The 20,860-nt window shown below is 37.8% G+C and overlaps 1 protein-coding gene and 8 non-coding genes across 9 annotated transcripts in view; 8 read left to right on the top strand and 1 right to left on the bottom strand.

Annotated features, from left to right (window-relative positions):
• Positions 1-638: 638 nt before the first annotated feature.
• LOC124404956 (protein furry) overlaps positions 639-20,860 on the bottom strand; it is a 105,435-nt gene continuing 85,213 nt past the window's right edge. The window contains exons 26-48 of the mRNA XM_046879514.1: positions 10,996-11,132; positions 9,445-9,549; positions 9,156-9,290; positions 8,719-8,987; positions 8,446-8,575; positions 7,671-7,858; positions 7,198-7,598; positions 6,957-7,122; positions 6,584-6,893; positions 6,212-6,506; positions 5,616-6,130; positions 5,215-5,523; positions 4,883-5,051; positions 4,408-4,580; positions 4,245-4,319; positions 3,436-3,609; positions 3,205-3,342; positions 2,957-3,138; positions 2,697-2,889; positions 2,297-2,554; positions 1,714-2,215; positions 1,419-1,621; positions 639-782 (exon numbers count right to left, since the gene is read on the bottom strand). Coding sequence (XP_046735470.1) covers positions 1,467-1,621; positions 1,714-2,215; positions 2,297-2,554; positions 2,697-2,889; positions 2,957-3,138; positions 3,205-3,342; positions 3,436-3,609; positions 4,245-4,319; positions 4,408-4,580; positions 4,883-5,051; positions 5,215-5,523; positions 5,616-6,130; positions 6,212-6,506; positions 6,584-6,893; positions 6,957-7,122; positions 7,198-7,598; positions 7,671-7,858; positions 8,446-8,575; positions 8,719-8,987; positions 9,156-9,290; positions 9,445-9,549; positions 10,996-11,132 — 4,979 coding nt within the window. The 3' untranslated portion in view covers positions 639-782; positions 1,419-1,466. The remainder of the gene's footprint in view (positions 783-1,418; positions 1,622-1,713; positions 2,216-2,296; positions 2,555-2,696; positions 2,890-2,956; positions 3,139-3,204; positions 3,343-3,435; positions 3,610-4,244; positions 4,320-4,407; positions 4,581-4,882; positions 5,052-5,214; positions 5,524-5,615; positions 6,131-6,211; positions 6,507-6,583; positions 6,894-6,956; positions 7,123-7,197; positions 7,599-7,670; positions 7,859-8,445; positions 8,576-8,718; positions 8,988-9,155; positions 9,291-9,444; positions 9,550-10,995; positions 11,133-20,860) is intronic.
• Positions 9,692-9,764, top strand: Trnaa-agc. The gene has a single exon. It is a non-coding gene; the product is annotated as a tRNA-Ala (tRNA).
• On the top strand, positions 9,842-9,914 carry Trnaa-agc. The gene has a single exon. It is a non-coding gene; the product is annotated as a tRNA-Ala (tRNA).
• Trnaa-agc lies at positions 9,992-10,064 on the top strand. The gene has a single exon. It is a non-coding gene; the product is annotated as a tRNA-Ala (tRNA).
• On the top strand, positions 10,142-10,214 carry Trnaa-agc. Its single transcript has one exon. It is a non-coding gene; the product is annotated as a tRNA-Ala (tRNA).
• On the top strand, positions 10,292-10,364 carry Trnaa-agc. Its single transcript has one exon. It is a non-coding gene; the product is annotated as a tRNA-Ala (tRNA).
• Positions 10,442-10,514, top strand: Trnaa-agc. The gene has a single exon. It is a non-coding gene; the product is annotated as a tRNA-Ala (tRNA).
• Positions 10,592-10,664, top strand: Trnaa-agc. Its single transcript has one exon. It is a non-coding gene; the product is annotated as a tRNA-Ala (tRNA).
• Trnaa-agc lies at positions 10,742-10,814 on the top strand. Its single transcript has one exon. It is a non-coding gene; the product is annotated as a tRNA-Ala (tRNA).

The raw sequence follows: 20,860 nt of genomic DNA, 5'->3' as shown, positions 1-20,860 counted from the left end.
ACATTGTAAACGAATAATTGAAGGAAATTGCGACTGTTAGATTAGATTAGACGGACGTGATTCTTAAAATTCATCTTCAAAAACGTAAGGATTTAAAGAAGAGAGTCTTCACGTCTAAAACATCGTAGAGCCATTTCTGTCGAAACGGTATTTCAGGTTGATGTACGAATTGGGTTCCTTCAAAGACGTAAGTTACCTTTGCGAAAATAATATAATTATGAAATTTGGATTACCAGACTCGGATACTGACTGGCAATATTTATTTATCATTAAAATCAACGCAAAATGCTTTCAAGGGATATTTATATCGACTTACGTTAACGGGATGCGACTTTTCTTTTAAACGCGTCGCTTCGATACAAAAAAATACGCTAGCTGTAACCTGCGGAATCGGATATTCTGCGGTTGGAACACTCCACTTGACTTCGTAAAGAAAGAAGTCTGAGGTTTGGTCAGCCTTTAATGCAATAAATTCCACATTGTACATCCACTCTTCCAAGCCCTGTGAAGAAATCAACAGATATTATCATGGGTTAATGTGTGACGCTTTCCAAGTTTTCATCACAAAATATGAACAAATTTGAAACGATTTTTTCTCCAACAAGCATCAAGGTAATAAAAATCAAAATGCATATTAATACCGGTACAGATTTCCATTTATTCATGAACTTCTCTATATTTTCTTGTCCATTTTTTATGTTAATTGATCCACAAGTTGGCCAATCACCCTGCGGAGATGTTATTAACTCCGACGCGCTAACCGGCAATTCAACATCACATTTCTAAACAATTAATTATTTTTTTAATTCAATATTTCTATCGCACGAAGACGATGGCGTCTACCGTTTGTGCTGTCTCCGTAGACATACTGTCAGTGAACCTTTCTGAACATCTATAATTAATTAATCTTCATCATACACGTCCACGCATTTATCAAAGTTTCATCGATTATTCTTCCTGTTTCTCAAAACATTCACGATATGTATGTACTTAACTATCATAATATATTCAGTTTAACTTTTTTATATCTAAATGTAGTGTCAGCTCGTCAATTTGGTTCAGTTGTTTAGTTTATTATATTTGTTCTCAATAAGCTTGAAGTTTATCGCGAATTGTGGTTATTATACCAGTGTAACACAATTATAAACTCTGAATGGAAAAAAGATTTTCTGTGCCCAGTGTAAGGCATTTTTGAGAATAAGTTAACTAATATTTAGCTGAATTTCTTACGTATACGGTTGTCTGATAAGAAAGCTCGATTGTATCAGCTTTCTATTAACGCCAATATTTACGGACAATACGTTAAAACCCGATCCCAATCTGGGTGGGGTAATTTTATTCACGATTGTTAGAGAGACGCGAATGACTGACATACATGAGGTGATAATATTTGAATGTAAATTAGAATTGACATTTACCTATTAAAAAAGAATATGTTAAATTATAGTAATATAGCTAACTAGCAGTCAGTTTTGTGGATTAGAGTGCTCAGTCTGTGCTCTTGACACTTTAGCCGACGCCTCAAGACCCGTTACAGCAGCTAAAACTTGAAACAAACTTTCCATAAGTTTGCTAAATACGTCTGCCAACTCCTTCTCATTCCGTGTAACAACAAATACGTCTGAAAGAAGAGAAAGGAAACAAACATTTCATCCACCCATTATTCCCTTATTCAAAATTTTTGTTTCATCTATAGTCTCATTTCGTAGTTACCAGCTCTTTCTTGACCCATATTTCTGCAATACATATTGACGGCAGTCGTCACATCATCGTCGTCGTGAAAAGGGTCCATGGGCCACTGAACTCTGTGAAGCCTGACAGCTTCGAGAGCAGCGGACCATCGAGCTGATTTAAGCAGATCAGCTACTTTCGCAGCTTCTTCTACCGAAGCACTGCCGGGTAAAGGGCTTGGACTTGGGGTAGGCGTCGGTGTACCTCGCTCACTTTCGGTGCTTTCTTCGAGGGCCCTGCTGAGTGCCAACTTCATTGAAGCCACTTCCAGCGACATGTCTTGCAGCTGAATTGAAACGTTGTTGACAGCCGTTGTCAGAGCGCCGAGCATTTTATTTGACGCTTCTATCAGAAGTAGAAGCTGAAAGTGAAGCTTGTAAAGAGCTCTTCCTAAGTCCAGTAGCATCTCTTCGAGTCCCGCTTCGCCTGCATGACTTTCTCCAAGGATATGGAGCTTGCTCGTTGCTTTCACAGCCTCTAGGAACTGCATGATCGATCGAAAAATGTGAAATTTATTTAGTCTAGCGCAACGAGTAGAAACACTTTCAAGTACAGAATATCAGACCTCGGTTGCGTGATCCTTTCTATCGAGAAATGTTTCCAGGTGTTCCTGAATCTCCAACATTCCAAATCGCAGAGATTCGCTCAGTCTTTGGTTAGCAAAAATACTGGTCGAGAACCAAACTAAGGGAGGTTCAGCTTTGGTGCTCAGCAACTCCGCGTGACTAGACAAATGAGCTCCAAGCTGCGCTGATGCTGAGGTACTATTGTTGAGTAAAGCGCTCGCCTCACGAGTCAGACCGACTGCCTTACTGCTTACATCCTATTATGTATAACCACACTTCAGCGAATATATGAACATGAGGATTATATCGCTCATGAAACAAATTCTTACTTCAACTTTCCGCAGCAAAATGAGTATGAAATTGTGATGAACTTTAGTTTATTTACTCAAGGTTACTCACTCGTAAAATTCTGCCCAACAGCTGGAAGAAATCTAAAGTGTTGTAGGGAGCTTGAGTAACAAGACTTTGAATTTGTTGCCTCCACATTTCTTCGGCGTCATCTCTGACAACTTGTCTGAACGGCATCAATGAAGACAGATTTGGCGAAGCGTTACAGGGTGTTACATCACCCAAGTCCCCTGCACTTGACCCGCTGCGATTGGAAAAATAATACATGCATACGAGAATCATCTATCAATTAATTTAATAGAGAAACTTACGATGTGTCCGATCTTGTTGAGGAATCGTGTCTGGTTCTACTTTGGATCAAGGAAAGTGAAGATGGTGGGAACATGCCAGGAATGGAAGCTGCTTCTTGTCCTGTTCCAGGCCCACCAGGTACTTCGTCTAAGGGAGATTCTGATCCCACCTCATCATCAGATGACTCTTCTGTGACTCCTCGCTAAAAATTGATTGAAATAATCAGAAAACTAAGTTTCCGGAAGATATTATAGTTAGCATTACTTACTCTAGTAGTATGCTTGCTAGAAGATGGAGTTTTCTCGCTAAGACTTTCTTCAAGTTGGCGCAAACTTGGCTCTCTTTCTTCTCCTTCGCTCAGAGGTCTTCTTCTTACACCCCAATTGAAGTTGTCTGTACTCTCGCCCTTTTATACAAAGACAAAGATTTCAATTATAAAATAGAAAGCAGCCAAATGATAGTTTGCATCGCACAGGCTGTCAAACATTTTATACATTACCTCCACACTTTCACTTTCATATTCAAGGAAATCAAAGTCTTTAAAGACGCCAAACTGCTCGTCATCACGCCGAGACCCACCGCTCAAGTCGTTGTTTGCTCCCGAAACTTCCTCCGTTGAAGATGCCATTGAAGATTGCCTCTCCATTAGATCTGAACTTTGACTGAATATCACCTGTTACACAACACATTTACTCGATGAGAAATGTACTTCTCACGGCTAATCATATTGTTGATGCGAAAAAAAATGTATCAATAACATTTACTTTTAGAAGTGTATAACAAAATTGATAACCATTACAGTTTTGAAAAGCATTAATAGTACAATATGGTGATTAAATATATAATATACGCACTCCACACCAAAGTGTGACAAAAGTACAAAACCTACAGGTGTCTTTTACACAGCCAATTTGTGCACTGAAGTACTCGTGAAGATTATTAGATAAAAAGAAATGATATGTCACGATATATCCCATTTAAAAATTATGAAAACGAAATGCGATACACGAAGAATGGAAACAATATGATTAAACAGATGAAATGTTTTGTGGAAAATCGACAGGTGAAAAAGCTTGGGAAGTACATTGTGGATATGTGATTGCGATGCAGCAGCTTTCTATGGAAATTTTACCTTGCTGTATAATGTCATTGAGCTAATATGTTCATCCTAGAAATAGGGAGATAAGCAATCAGTTAATCAAATTACGTAAAAACGTCGATGTTGGAGAAATTGTGAAATAAATAAACATACTTCGAGTCATGTGGTGAACAAAAACGCAAAAGCCAATTAATCGTGTTATAACTTACCGACGGACTCTTGGGCAGTCCAACACGCTGTCCGCAAGTCGTCAATAAGTTCACCAAGCATTCTCTGACACGTCCCTATTAGAATAACAAAGTAAAATATAATCATAAAACTTCAATCACAACGTGTAATAAATCAATGAAAAATTTAATGAAGTATTGTTACCTGTGACATCCATGGCCGCTTCCAGCCAGCAATGGCACTACTATCAGCTGGCGAAAGAGAAAGCGAACGTCGTGGCGATGCTACTAATTTGTCGTCTCCGATCTGTCTTATCAGCCAACATCTACCAATTACTGGTGTCTGTGATAGATCGAATGTGAAGTCCATAGTTCTTCCTGTATTAATAAGATATTTAAGTATAGCCAAGGTAAAAATTCAAGATTTTATAAATTTGTGTTGAGTCTTTGCAGAGGGATAAGCAAGTATTAGCAATGAAGAAGTAAGTCTAATGATATAAAAATAGACTTTATTTTTCAATAAAATATGTTCATTTATCATTGTTATTTTTGTCACAACCTGGGTGTCAATGTGAAGATGCATGCAATCAGTGCCATCCAAGATGCAAAACATACAAAACATTGTATTTATTATTATACTGTTCATGCTCAAAATAAACGTTATGAGGTGAATATCGTACCGGGTAGTTCTTTTTTCGTAAATATCTCCGTGTCTGTGAAACTTGGGTGGGGTGATGCCAGCGATGAATCCCATGCGGAACCATGAAGTGATATTGGTGGAGCGACTAGTGTCGATGATCTCGTTACGACCAGTTTCAATATTTTCAGAGCTTCCTTCCAGTGCGTGCCCTGGGATCATGAATATATTCAATTATTTTCACCTGTATTCAATAAGAACAACTCGAAATAAGATCCAAGTACAATGTTAGTTGAATTAATATTCGTAACGTTTATTGAAAACCGCATACTTACTGAGATATAAGACGATGGTGTATTCTGAAGTAATTCTTACCTCAACATATTTAGAAATGACCCTCAGTAACTCAGTGTTGATAGGCTGAGCAGCTTGGGAAGCGAGATCGACGTAATGGAGCATGCAATGAATAATGCTAAGAACTGGTAACGCTACACTCGCCGGTCCCTTCTCAAGGACTTCAATCAGAAATGCGAGCATATTGAAACTGAGGTGAGCATAAGTATCGTACAAATATTTAACAACACATTTTGTCCACTGAAAGCTTTCCTTGCTAAAAGTTCGACGACTGTACAGCGTCATCACGGTTCCAAGATTTTCCAATTTCTTACCCTTCTCTGAACTGACCTGAAATCAAACATGCAACAAGTATTCGTAAAAAAAGATATCTATACCCTGAACTATTCGAGGATCGTAAGAATGCTTTTTAGAAATCTTACTTGAGCAATATTTTCGGCGCTCCTGATGCACAGTTCATTGGCGTCTTCGTAATTAAGAAGCATGTAAGGTAAGAGTGACACAACGTTCATGGGGAAAGCTAAGCTCTGCGTTGGATCAACTACAGGAAGATCCAACAATGGAGTAAATTGTGACAACAATGTGACAACTGGTTCGTAGGTGTTAGGGCTGGTGCATCCTTTAAGTAGTAAAGCATGTACGCCTGGAAAAGAATTCCACCTCAATTGTTGTTGCAATTTTTCCACTTTATCTCTTGCGTCCGGACGGTCTAGCGGAAGCCGATGCAGTACTCGACTCAGAAGTCTTAAGGCCAGTAGGAACTCGTGCTCGTAATCAGACTCCAAGAGTGATACGGAGAGCCAGAACAGTTGAGCTAATATGGTCATCTTGTCATCTTGCGTTGCTGAATCGCCTAACAACTTCAGGGACTGCGCTGATCTTGATCTGGACAGGTTTGTGTTTGGATATTTACTGCAACCGGGTCGATTTTCTAGCTCTGCAAATGTCATTACACTGTTAATAAAACTTTCATTTTACGTTGAACGAAAGTTCGGTAAATAACGAATAATCTGAATACCTTTTGGATCGGTTGCTGGACTACCACTGGATTTCCTCATACAGTAGCTGACAGAATAACTTGTACTACGTGTATGACCACCTTGATTAAGATGTGAGAAAAACGGTCCAGGTGGATAGAAATTTCCACCTCCAGGACTGCGCTTTCCACCAATTATCATTCCTGACACTGGATCCTTGTTATTTAAGTTTGGCGTCGATTTGAAAATTTCCTTCATGAAGTCCAACGGCCTAAAATCTGACTCAAGTGAATCAACAGCTGCTTCAAGAGTCAAAAGAAGTTCCGTGACATATCCCTTCATAAATGAAACATATATTATTAATAACTTAAGTTTCATGGACTCAAATGAATCAAAAGTGATAGTGATTTTACCTGCATGTCTTCGCCTTGCTCAGCTACCGTTTCTACTAATCTAGACAAAATGTCCGACAGCATTCTGGAAGTAATAGGAACTCGTAAGGCCCTGAAAACTTGCAGCGATCTTCCAGCATAATGCCGAGACGAACAAGAAAGACCAAGCTGAAGCGCTGTTTGCGCCCATCGCTGACTGACAAGAGCATGCGGTAAGGAGTCTCTAAATACGCGTAATACATGGCGCAATAACACGGTCAGCTGTTCAGCACTCCTTACCCACCAAACTTTTGCAGTCATATCTTCATAATTCCACAACGGTTGATTTGTCCTGTAAAATATTAATGTACTTGATGCAGTTCTATACATCTAATGATCCCAATTTGATTTTTACCTGGCTGCTAGAAAGTTGATCAATGACTTGATCACGTCCTGGATGGGCATATTAGGACCAGGCTGCGGTCCTGTCCAGTTGGCACTATCTTCTGGTGTAACAATAACAGGCACTGTGCCAGTTGATCCTATTGACGATGTACTGCTACTAGGTGCAGAGCTTTCCACTGAGTGACGAAATACGCAATTGATTAGTCCAGAGTCTATGTTATCAAAAGAACGGCAAGAAAATTCGATATTACCAAAAACCGGAACAATCAGTTCCTTGGAATCTTCGGCGACTGATTGAGGAACTGCAGTGCAAACTGCCTGAGGAGGTGGAACGAATAGATAACTGTCAAATTCTGGATCAACTTCGGTGAAATTATGCTCAAGAACTGGCAGAGCGGGAGTTGTTAAACCAAGTCCTAGTTGTTCGGTGCGAGAGGCGAGCAGAACGCGTGCGACGCCCAAATGATCGCGATGATCACCCAAGACAACAAGAAGATTGAGCAAAAGACATCGACAATGATCTCTGACCAATGGTCTCGAATGATCCAAACCCAGAAAGACAATATGAAGCATTAAAGGCACGTGAATAGCCCAATCCAATTCAACTCCATCAACGACGACGTCAGTGAGCAGCATGACTGCAATATTGCACCTGAAAGTTTGAAATAATTTTAAGATTTCGTAATGAGAAATTGATTTTCTTCAATATTTTTAAGCTTGCTACCTATGAAAGCCGCTTATAGGCTGGGAACTGTCCGGAAGATATTCAGTAAGCGGTGCGAAGTAACCTCCATACTCCGGCATCGGTAATGGATGTGGTTGAGGAATGTCGAACTTCTCCCCTGGACAATTGACTTTACCATTTCCACCGACTACGTTTCGAGGTACGTAACATGACTCGTCGGTATTGAGCTGAAGTTGACAAGTTGATTAAATAGAAAAGTAAATGAGTAACTTACTTTACAAGCAGAAATAGAAAGTTTAAATATTCATTAAACCTGCAACGGTTACTATTTTGAAACAAGCTGGATAATATACTTTGGAATTATACCAACGATTGTAAAAAACAGTTTATTTATCCATCTGGTCGAAACTAGCAATTAAACACAGAATATCATCAACAAATCAAGGATGAGAGAAGAAAACCAGAAGCAATCTATAAAGAAAACATGCGAAAATCTGTAAACTTTAAGAAAATATTACGAGTATTTTAGAGATCATGAATAAGTCACTGTTTGGAATGGTCAATAGCATTTTTGGTATTAACTATAAAATATATAAATAAATGGTAATATATAAGAGTATTTTTGGTGATATAGTAACTACAACTATGATGAGTTGTTAGCGTTTTGTTATAAATTTTCGTATAAGTGCAGGTATTCGATCACTCGGGAAATTGGTTCTAAATTTTTACAATCAGTATAATATGTCTTGAGTAGTATTGTTTTCCAATGGTACGTAGTATGTCAACTGGACATATAAAATCTACAAAAGTGTACCTCTGCTTCAGTTGTAGGTGTTGACAAATCATCCGGTAAACCAGGTGGGCCGCTACAAGTTCTAGTTTTCTCAACACGAGGCGTAGGAAATCCTGCCAGTGCTCGTAAAGCTGTGTCTGATTTTGAGCCGCTGAGATAAAAGTGTTAAAAATAAATTCAACAATTAACTTTGAAGAACTGTATAGCTTCTAGGTATTTGTATACTAGTCTGTTTACCTATAGATGGATCTTTTCAGATCCATTCGACACATGAAGTAAAAAGTGATACCTTACCCCGTCTTGATAGGATCTTCTCCGGAATGTCGTTTTGTGTGAATAGTGCCTTTTTCCACTCCTAAATCTCTTGACGGATTTGCTGGATCTGCAGCAGGTGCATCGCTATGTGATGAAGCCTTTCTCATACTGGTAAGCCTGTAGAATGGAGGTGTTTCGGTACGTTCAATAAGGCAGTTCAATGTCTCAACTGTCTGAAGTTCTGTCATCATTTCATCGAGAAGACGATCAGGTCTGGCTCTCGCCAGGTAGAGGACTACACGTTTTGCCTGATAGATTAATCATGTTTGTGTCAGTAGATATACTAAAAGTAAAGTTATACCTATATAAAAATGTACAAAGATAATTATATGAGAGAGTATAATAACGAAATGTGCCATTAGATTGCTCTCATGTTACTAAATATAAATTATCATACTTTTCTAATAATCACTCACATATGGCAATAGTTCTAATGGTGCCATGCCTGACACTATTATCAGATATCGAATGATGACTTTGAGATTATTGGGCCAGCAACCGCATAAAGTTGCCCATAATTCTTCCATTTCTTTTGGATGTTCATCTGCAAACTGTACGACATTTTTCATTAACTTATTTTCCGTGTAGAAACACTGGGCTATTACATCAGAAGTGCAATGTGCACATTAAGTACATTATTATTCCCTTGAGTAATTTATTTATCAGACCTATGTTACTTGGACAAGAATCAACTGATGAGAGTACCTTTGCAGTGATGTAAAACAAATTATTCAACACCATCTCTGTTGCCTCGGCACTACCCCATCCTTCTCGACGAGGCCCTCCTCGTGTGACATCACTTGCGTAGTACTAAAAAGGTGAAAGACCTGTATCAAAAATTATGAAGCACATTTTCCATGGTTTCACATTTTCAATTTTTTTTTTCCAAGTCGGGGCCTTGAAATAGATCAATTTGCCGATCTTGACAATCGTGGACAGAATCTGGATCACGGGGGGCGTAGCTCAGATGGTAGAGCGCTCGCTTAGCATGTGAGAGGTACCGGGATCGATACCCGGCGCCTCCAAGATGTTTTTTTGAATCGGGGCTTTAAACCGGTCCAGCTTACCGATCTTGACAATGGAGGAAAGAATTTGGATCACGGGGGGCGTAGCTCAGATGGTAGAGCGCTCGCTTAGCATGTGAGAGGTACCGGGATCGATACCCGGCGCCTCCAAGATGTTTTTTTGAATCAGAGCCTTAAACGGGGCCAGCTTACCGATCTTAACAGTGGAGGACAGAATTTGGATCACCGGGGGCGTAGCTCAGATGGTAGAGCGCTCGCTTAGCATGTGAGAGGTACCGGGATCGATACCCGGCGCCTCCAAAACCTTTTTTTGAATCGGGGCCTTAAACTGGGCCAGGTTACCGATCTTGACAATCGTGGACAGAATTTGGATCACGGGGGGCGTAGCTCAGATGGTAGAGCGCTCGCTTAGCATGTGAGAGGTACCGGGATCGATACCCGGCGCCTCCAAGATGTTTTTTTGAATCAGAGCCTTAAACGGGGCCAGCTTACCGATCTTAACAGTGGAGGACAGAATTTGGATCACTGGGGGCGTAGCTCAGATGGTAGAGCGCTCGCTTAGCATGTGAGAGGTACCGGGATCGATACCCGGCGCCTCCAAAACCTTTTTTTGAATCGGGGCCTTAAACTGGGCCAGGTTACCGATCTTGACAATCGTGGACAGAATTTGGATCACGGGGGGCGTAGCTCAGATGGTAGAGCGCTCGCTTAGCATGTGAGAGGTACCGGGATCGATACCCGGCGCCTCCAAAACCTTTTTTTGAATCGGGGCTTTAAACCGGTCCAGCTTACCGATCTTGACAATGGAGGAAAGAATTTGGATCACGGGGGGCGTAGCTCAGATGGTAGAGCGCTCGCTTAGCATGTGAGAGGTACCGGGATCGATACCCGGCGCCTCCAAAACGTTCTTTTGAATCGGGGCCTCAAACTGGGCCAGCATGCCGATCTTGACAATGGAGGAAAGAATTTGGATCACGGGGGGCGTAGCTCAGATGGTAGAGCGCTCGCTTAGCATGTGAGAGGTACCGGGATCGATACCCGGCGCCTCCAAGACATTTTTTTGAATCTGAGCCTTAAAACTGGGTGAGCATGCTGACCTTAACAAATGACCGTGAAATTTAAATCTTTTCTTGTGAAATTCACCGCAGTTAGATGTAAAACTCATACAAGAGCTATCAGATATAAGACATATCACGTCTCTAACATTGCTGAGTTTAAACTAAGACTTCACCTGATAGTAGCTCAGAGGGTTGGATGGTGGAGGCACGTTTGGGTCGACCAATTCCATGTTGTGAAGCCAGGGAAGAAGATACTGCAGTAATAACTGGCGCACTTCTCGTCTGGCGGTTTGAAATCTATGCGTGATTTCTGAAAACAGTCAAAAACGAATTCAGTTAGGCGTACGTTGTTTTCATAAAACTATATTGTATAGTCTTTATTCAGAATAATAACAACTTTTAAGTTGAATTTGACACGTTTTTTTTTTAGAGTTATAAGCTTTACCGAATTCGGGGAAAAATCTACAGACCCCAAAAGAAAATTCATGTAAAAGAGATTTTCATACATTTGAAGTAAAAAAATTAAACGAATGTAGAATTTCAGAATAATAAATTTTCGTGGATTTGGTTCTCTTGCAATTTTGCATTAACATATAAGTTTCTGTAATCAAAAACTGACAGAATAATCAATGAGCGAATTATAACATTATATTCTTTCAATCTGACTAAAAGTCTAGTAAATTTATAATATATATGTAAATAAAAAACATTTGTGCATCACTTGAGGCTAAAAAACTTCGGATACGTATGGGTAATGGAAAAAAAATACCATTTCATTGTAAGATGCACAGGAAAATAATTTTTTTTTTTCTAAATTGTTCGTGCCAAGTCTTGGACAATTTTCATTGTAAGATGATTTATAAATAATGTGTTTGAAATGACGAGGTTTAAAAACATTGTTAAAAATCGAAAAGTGAAATTCTGACATCTCTGCACGTCATAAAAAACAGCAATACGTAATGTGAGAAAAAAAGAAAAATATTGCAACAATCTCATCTGGATATTCGAGACAAATTCAATCAAGTGTGTTGGGAAGTCAACCGAGTTTGACTTCTTCATATCGCAACATATTATAGATACAATAATTTCCACACTGCATAGGTGATACGTGTTCGTCTGTGACGTATACCAATATATCTAATTAAAGGTAATTGCTTCGAACAGATTCTCGTCTCCCCCATATTTTTCCGGCATTGGTCTTCTCGGCGTGCAACATCTGGCACAGACTCCAGATACGCGTAGACATCTCGATTTATTAATCTTCCATTAAGCAATTACTCGGTGGATCGACATCAGCAGAAGTCGGAACATCTCGCTCGAATTGAACCGTCAATTCGTATTAAAGAATTTGGCGTTATACTGCACATCATACCTCGCTGCGTAGGTATATTATTGTTATTATTCTTGTTACTATATTATACATATATATATATAGTATAGTATATCCGTATAATGCACACTCCGATGATTTTTCACGCTACTCATTTATTACACACTGCATACGTTCACGATGCAATTAGAGCATCGCATCGAGCCACCGCCGCTGTTGCGTGTAAATTAATTCTGACTACATATTTCGAATAACTAGGATTGTTAGGAACACGACGTATCGAAATTATAAATCCTTTAAATGCAACAGTAACAGTTCGTTTAATTGCTGCATGATTTTTGTTTATTTTTTTTTAATTTTTATAAGCTTGTTTTGCTTCTCCAGCTTTGAGCAATCGTTCAATATTATAATCTCCGTGAATGTAATGTGAAAAAAATGCCAAGCAATTAGCATGGTATGATTAAAATCCTGAGCAGATGGACTTTGTATCATTTTTCACGATGTGAGATATCGTTCGTGAGACGAAGCTTCGTGTTTCTTAATAATGAATTAATTAAGTAAGGACTTGGCCCATATTTACACACTGTGACAGTACAGCGTTACAAAACGAATTAGCGTAAGTGGATTAAGAGTTGTTACTGATTGTTCATTTTTTTTTTTTTTTTTTTTTTGTGTTTTTACTATCTCGTATTTCTCAAGTACGTGCATTATTAGATGCACGTGACTCTCGTATATTAAAGTTATTTTTCATAATTAGCCAGTCTTCTCGAAGCATGTTTAATACCACATGTGTAATATTATACGCTGCATGTAGTACGTAGAAAAACAAACAATAATAACAATAACAATAATTAATAATGATAACAGTAATAATAATGAAGGAGAGTCGTTATCAAAAATGTTTGCGAATCCATTACCTTGCAAGAGATATATATAAACGAGTGGGTGATCCTGGTGCCCGATATTGTTTGGAAACTGGAATACACAGAATAGGTATACCTGTAGGTACTGTAGATATATATAATAACCCATCAACGCGTTGATGAAATATTAGAAAATAACGGAAGTGAAAATCAGGCTGCGATACGATTTCATATATCCGGAATGTGTTCCTTTCATTTTTTTAATTTTATAAATTTTTTTTTTTTATATTAATAAAATATAAGCTTTCCAATTTCAGAGTCCTGTAGAAGAGGAATTTGGATTTAAATATAGCTTATTCAATATCAAAGGTATTTATAATATTCTTCGAAGGTATTTGACATTTGACGTTGCCCGATAACTCCGCGGCGCGCTTTTGTCTCTGGCGACGATCAATCGGGTCGGAATAATTCTTATACCGAAAAACTTGGGGTCATTTATGTACTCATTTCGCAGTTGATTGTGCGACGCTATAACATTAATACACGTTCTACTCTGAAGTTTGTTAATATTTATCTGACTATATAGGTATGAAAAAAAAAATTTCTAGAATTGGGAAGAACAATTATTATTATATAAATGTGAATGTTAGAATTCTGTTAAAAAATTACGCACATTGAAAAAACAACTAAGGGAATAAATAAAAACTACTGTTGTAATATGTATAACTGTAACATGTTGTATCTTAACGTAAAAGAGCGTGAAAAATTGAGTTTAGAAATTTCTTACACACGGACAAAGTACTGAAATAATTTACACGCGTCTCGAGTCTCGATCCATCTGGTGAAAGTAGGTATGTTATGCGTATACAGCTTGGAATTCCTTCGTCGCCAAGTGTACAAACTTTTTAATACCGTTGATCTGGATCGTGTAGAGTGAAAGAGAGAAAGCGACAGAAAAAAGGAGAGAAAGAGAGACACGATATCGCCATATTCAAGATTGACGTAACACAAGGCCGGATTGTAACAGTCTAATATAAAATGAGATGGTGATTCTATGAATAGAAACGTAGAAAATATAACACAACGCATAGACTACCAGGAGTGTCACGCCCATGATCGATTAATTCTTATTCAAATATTGATGAGTATAAACCGGCGTAATTCGCACAGGAAATTTTTTCAAACGTATGCTAGGTATGTAAAAAAACGTATTCGAAACGGAAATGAGGTATAAAAATTTAATTTCCGAATATGAGGCGATGTGAAATATGATCAAACAGGATATAAAAAAAAAAATTGAAAGATAAACAGAAACAAGTAAAAAAAATCCTACTCATACTGATTCTTCGTAACGCGACTTTGGGATCGTGATTAGGAGAAAAATTCCTAGCAGAAGGATGTGTATTGTTTGTACAAAATCCAAGAACACAGAGTAGGAATCTGACGCGAAATATCCCTGAAAATCAGACATTGGATAAATTTTAGATGAAAAATCAAATTCCAAGAGCTTGGCTTCAAGGCTTTTCCGTGATCTTTTTCATCTGTTATAACTCTGCTGATGAAAGAGTCTCGTGACTCGATTAGGTTCACGTCTCTGGTATCTTTTAAGAAATTGCTCGCCCGTCTAGTCCAATTGAAGTCCCATAGGAGGTCTTTCATATTCCAACGTATAATATTTATTAATGATTGATGGGCTTTTACATTTCTGCACATAACGCGTTTTATCAAGAATCGACGCCGGTTCGGTAGAGGTGGTCGATTCTGAATCGATCTTCAGGAGAATACATCGTTTTTGCGAGAGAAATCGATCTTCTGTATCGATTCTCCAGCCTTCGATTTTCGAGAGAATCGATTTTTTTAGGTTGGAATCTATTCTCTTACGTTCATCCAGGTTCCGGGTTCCGAAATCTGAGGCAATAACACAATGAAAATTTTATTACACCGAGGCACGTAAAAATATTCTAGTAAAAGAACGTTCAGATTAAATCGGCCAAAACTAGCGACCCGATTTGCGGCGACGATCCGGAAAAAAGAGAGAGAAACAGAAAGAGTCAAGATAGAAAAAAAGTGCATTTGGCTCCCGCGTTGCATCTCCCATTCGAGGCGTGTCTTAGAGTTTGGATTTAGGTTATTCGTTTGACTTGGAGTTTGGTTTTTTGAGACACGTGACACGAAGAGATCGATCGTAACAAGATCGATCTATCACCCTTCAATTTTTAGTTAGCGCCGGCCATAGACGGTTCGTTATTTAGAGAGGAGGTCTCATACACATATGTGTCTAACTTGTCGATCGGACCTTAGCCTAACTATATTGCATTCAGGTTACAACACATCGATACGAGATTAGCCTACTCACAATTGGATGTCAAGTTTTTTTGATCAGTTTAGCCATTCGCATGTACTTCATTTTCTGGGCAACGGTCATAGTTTTCCATCGCATGCCAGCAACCTTGGCGATCCTAGAAACCGGACAATTGGGAAGCCGGCGTTGAACAGCCAAGAAGAACACGATGAAGGCATTTCTCTTCTTCCTCCGACAAAGGGAACGTCTTTTTTTACCTCTCGAGCAGGGCATCAGGAAGCTTAGTTAGTTAGCATCAACATTTCTCGTCGTTTCACGCGCGTTTAACTCGAAATTTTTACTCCACCCATTTGATACGTGGAACCCGAAAAAGCAAACGGTCCGTGTTACGTGTAATCGACCGGAAGAAATTTAGAAAAAAACGACGTACAACAGTAAACAAACGTGCCTGTGTTCATAAAAATGTTCCATGGGCGATTTAATATTGGGCAAATTCGCCTGTATTCATGCAATCCAGGGTGCATTTGATCGAAATTGACTCTTCACTCTCCTGCCAATCGTCTACCACGAGTCAAGTGTCGATCGCTGGAATTTACTCTGAATTGCACAAATGCCGGCTGCATTCGGTAAAACGTGGCTTGAATTGCATTAATTTCGGTCAGAATGTATCTTGGATTGCATAAATGCAGGCGGATTTTGCCAGAATGTACCCTGAATTGCATAAATGCAGGCGAGTTTTGTCAAAATGTACCCTGAATTGCATAAATGCAGGCTAATTTCGATAAAATGTAGCCTGAATTACACAAACGAAGGCAAATTTCGGTAAAAATGTATCCTGAATTGCATATACGCGGGGACGGATTTCGATGAAATGTATCTCAAATTGCATACATGCAGGCGAATTTTATCGAAATGTATTTTGAATTGCATATTTGCGGGGGCGGATGTCGATGAAATGTATCTCAAATTGCATAAATGAAGGAGTATTTTATGGAAATGTACCCTGAATCGCATAAATGCAGGTTGATTTCGGTAACATGTATACTAAATTGCATAAATGCGGGCGTGTTTACCTTATATCACATCTATAGATATATTATTTGTTATAAACAGTTTTTGCTACAGTCCATGACATATTAGCGATCATTGGGGGAGGGAACCTGAATTACGATTTGGTATTCGTCGTGCTTCTCAATCGCAATCAGTCTGGGCTGTAGTAAGGAAGGTAAGAATAATTTACATCAAGGGGTGTTCGACGAGGAAAGCAGACCCTGTATAACTACAAGAAGCCCGATAACGCGGCCGGGTTCTCTAATTCTGGTTAAGGGAAACGTTGAATAATAATCATTGTTTGCTCCTTGTTTCAAAGAAGAAACATGGCACAAGTTAATTTTACTTACTTTGATCTTATTTCGGGACTATACATGCATGGTGATAAAACCGATAAGGTTCGCATAAAAGTTTATGATTTTATGCAAAATCGGTCGAGTTGTTGGTGAATTTTTTGTTTTTCCTTTTTTAAATGATGATTTTTCTTACCCGGAATTAACTCAAAATTTGACGGACGAATTTGGGTGAAATTCGGTTTATCGGTTTACTTTCGCTTAAAAAAGGAGAACTTGTATAAAAACTTGTCTTTTTAGGTAAGTCAATTTTTCTTGCTTGTTTTCACATCGGTTTATTCATCCCGATTATTAGGTACATAGATTAATTGAGAATTTCAAGGGAAACTGCACTACGGTGAAAAAACTATGCCTGTTTGGTGTAAAATGAAATAGTATTCGATTAAACTCGAGTTCACTTGAACATAATGAAAATTCATTTGAAGATAAATTTAATCAAATATAGTGTTCGACAAACCGAATGAAATTCTCTTCCAGCTAGTTTAACATTCAATTAAATTAATGAAAATTTTAGCCTTTTCGTATACGTGGATACGTATGAATATCTTATTAAATAAATTTCACAAAATCGTTTTACAAACGTATCGTTTGAGAATAAAATTATCAAGTGAATTAATTTATTTGTATAAAATTCTTGCTGTTATATTGAATAGAACATATGAAATTTTTTCTTCACCTTAGTCTGAAACAAAACTCTGCAGGCCTGTATTCGGTTCCCGGCAATCTATAATTGATCGGCGATTTGCTGGCGGGATAAGCTCTGTGCTGCAGTTTTTTTCAGCTTTATCATCAATTTCCGCAGCTGCAGAAGCGTGGGTATAACTGCATTTACACCGTATCGAAAAGCGATGCAAATGAAATTCGATTACAGGCTACGATCGAGTGAGTATAAACTTATTATCCGACGAATAAATCCTTGAACGAACAGACGGAATCATACGTATCCAAAATTTCGTTGACACGTGAAGTATTCGTGGGTAGGCAGCCATTTTTTGCAAATTACTGGGTTGAACCAATTAGGTACAAATACCAAATACGATCGACCTGCTGAATTTCTATATGGGGATAATAACGACGACACGACATGATTAATCACCGGCAGACATGAGATAAGCTTATAATTGCGTTGCTGTTTTGTTTTCCTTTTTTAGATTGTTTGTTTTTCATACGCAGGATTTCGTATTACACTAGCAGCGTAGCGAAACGCCTAATTTCGACTAATTAACGCTCGCTTGATTCAATTCTGCTGACATTGAATGAGTGAAAATAATAACAACGGTAGTAATAATAACAATAGCCGGAGTAAGCAAATGAGAGGTGTATAAATTATTCGCCCCTTTTCAAATCCAATTTCACTGAGATACGTATTATATCGTTTATACGAAAACAATTTAACTCACGATTTTTTGCGAATTACAATAAATCGAATAATAATCTGAGTTATATATATATATAGATATAAATTTGAAGAAGAAAAACTCATTTTAAAAACGTTATTCAATGAAGGGGGAGGAGAAGGAGGATTCTATTGACTAATTTTTAACGTATGTAAATGAATCGAAGTTACCGTTGAAATTAAAACTTGTGACACGTTTAAAAAAAAAACGTCCCCTTAAGCTCCCGTGATATAATAAATACGTGTGATATTTTTAAAGCTTTTGTTTGAAAAAGATCGTATCTGAATTTCAAACAAGTTTACCTTATATGAAACCTAATCCGTTTCTGCAGGAACGCGGCGTATCTATGACAACGAGACGTAGGTAATACTTACGCCGGTTAAACGGCAGATGCAATAGAAAAGGACGAAACGTGATATGACAAATACATATTGCGAACAAACTTATTTAAAGACGTCGCATCTCGATGCCTACTGCCGCTAAATACTAGACAAATGGATTTATGTATATATAAATAATTAATTGTTGTAATATTTTCTAAACCTACAAGCTTTTAAATATGGTTTAAAGTCGTTTTTAATATTTTTACGCCCAACCTCCGCAGGCATAATTCTTTATAATCCTCTTTCCCGCTTCCGGGAAACTCTGCTGTTTTTAATAGCCGAGTTCACTGTTTACAGAGAAAAAAGGAAGTTGCTGTAATCAGGCCGGAGATGAAAAGTTGAGTTACGGGTTTCAGTGATTTTGGTCTCAATCGACGCGGATTTTCCAAACTTAGAACTGATTTGATTTTCGCTTTGATCGGTTTGGTCCTTTTTCAATTATTCGAATAACAAAAATTAAATTCCAAGAAGTTGAATAGAAATGATAATATCTTGATAACGGATGAATGCATTTGAATGAAAACCGCGAAATAACGAATCTATGATCAGATTTGTAAAATTTATAATTAGCGTATTTGATAAGCTAAAAAATAAAGTAAAAACATTGGGATTTAGATGAAAATTCGTATTTTTTGGTTTATGGCGGAAGAACGTCCGAAATATTTTTTATACTTATGCTGATTTCAGATTGATAATCAGCGACACCAAAAACCGTGGAATACCATCTTGTTACAAAAGTTATATCGCGATTTCGATAAGATAATTTAAAACTAGGTACCCTAATTTTTTTTAAAACGAAATGTTTGTAAACTTTTTCCTCTGTATTAATCTCGGGAGAAGAGATAGAAAAACTCACTAAACCTTATCGTAGAAACAAAATAAACGAAGTAATCTGACGAAATGAAGTTTAATTCTTGTCCGGGTCGACGTTACACCGACCTGTATTTCGTTGTACAACTTTTTATTTGTTACAACCGTTATACGAAAGCGAGTTGAAGGAGCAAGTTGAGGGCGAGAGTACCAAACCCTGTTCTGGGAACGTGACGAACCAAGCGGTTGTAAAAAGAGAAGGAAAATTTAAAGAGAGTTTGCCAAAATGTGCGAGTAGAGTCTACCGGCACGGTGCCCTTATATTCAGGTAAAATCGGATTATTTCGTCGAGCTACGTGTTTCTGCTGCAAACGAAAAGTTATACAGCCGCAGTAGCCGAAATTATTTATAAACACAAACACACGGCTAAAACTACCCAACAAAAGTATAAGTATAAGGGAAATATTGGATGAAAAAATTTAACTTTTGTATAGAAAGTAGGAAAGGGGGTTGGGGAGGGGGGTGGCAAAACGAGGTACTTAAGGAAATACTTAGTTTTCGAGGATTCGAATAAGCTGAATATATATATATATATATATATATTAGACTGTATCAAAAAAATTGACTTTTTTTTTTAAATGTTATACTGAAAATATTGTTCAAAATCACGAAAAAAAAGTACCGTCAAAATTTCAGATTTTAATATTGATATTTAGAGGTGCCTCATCGCGATTTTCTACTTTCCATAAGAATAACATGGCAAAAATGGTTCTTGCTCCTTGCGATTTTTATAACTAGATAACGACACGTCGTATAGAAAATTCATAAACATATTTTTGTAGGAAATTGAACGTTCTACAAAAAAGGTATACTGTCATTTTACGATAAATCTATTCTTTCAAAAGTTATTTGAGGTCAAACATCAACAAAGGATCTCAAATAACTTTTGAAGGAGTAGATTTATCGTAAAATGACAAGAGACCTTTTTTGTAGAACGTTCAATTTCCTACAAAAATATGTTTATGAATTTTCTATACGACGTATCGTTATCTAGTTATAAAAATAAATATATATACAATATAGTATATGTGGTAGAACCTGAGTTCAGAGCTCACAACAATTGGGTGGCGCAGGAGCCGATACGTATCGTAAGCGGACCGACTCACTTCTGGATCTGTTCGACTGATAACAGCTCGATTTTATTACCATCGAACCACTAGCGCCATCTGTCAGCCCGAAACGGTTTGCCGAATCAATTTAGGGTATGTCCGTATATTCGTAATGAAGGTATGTGACAGTGCTTGAGGCTTCTTGTATCACTATCGCTCCCACATATCTATATATATATATGTATTTTTTTTTTTTTTCAATTGTAACCAAAGAAAATGAAAATGATTTTCAGATATCAGGGAAAGAAAAAATCAAAATAATGATCAATATTGTTCACAAAAGTCATTTAGGAACTAATTGGAAAAAAAAAAAAAAGAAAAAAATTCCAAATAAAATTTTTGTTTTATTAAATTTTAAGGGTGCCCCCCTCCCCCCTCGAC

The sequence above is a fragment of the Diprion similis genome, chromosome 3 (assembly GCF_021155765.1).
Source record: "Diprion similis isolate iyDipSimi1 chromosome 3, iyDipSimi1.1, whole genome shotgun sequence".
NCBI lineage: Eukaryota > Metazoa > Arthropoda > Insecta > Hymenoptera > Diprionidae > Diprion > Diprion similis.
Note: the sequence above shows the minus strand (reverse complement) of the source record. Positions and strands in the feature narration are given on the sequence as shown.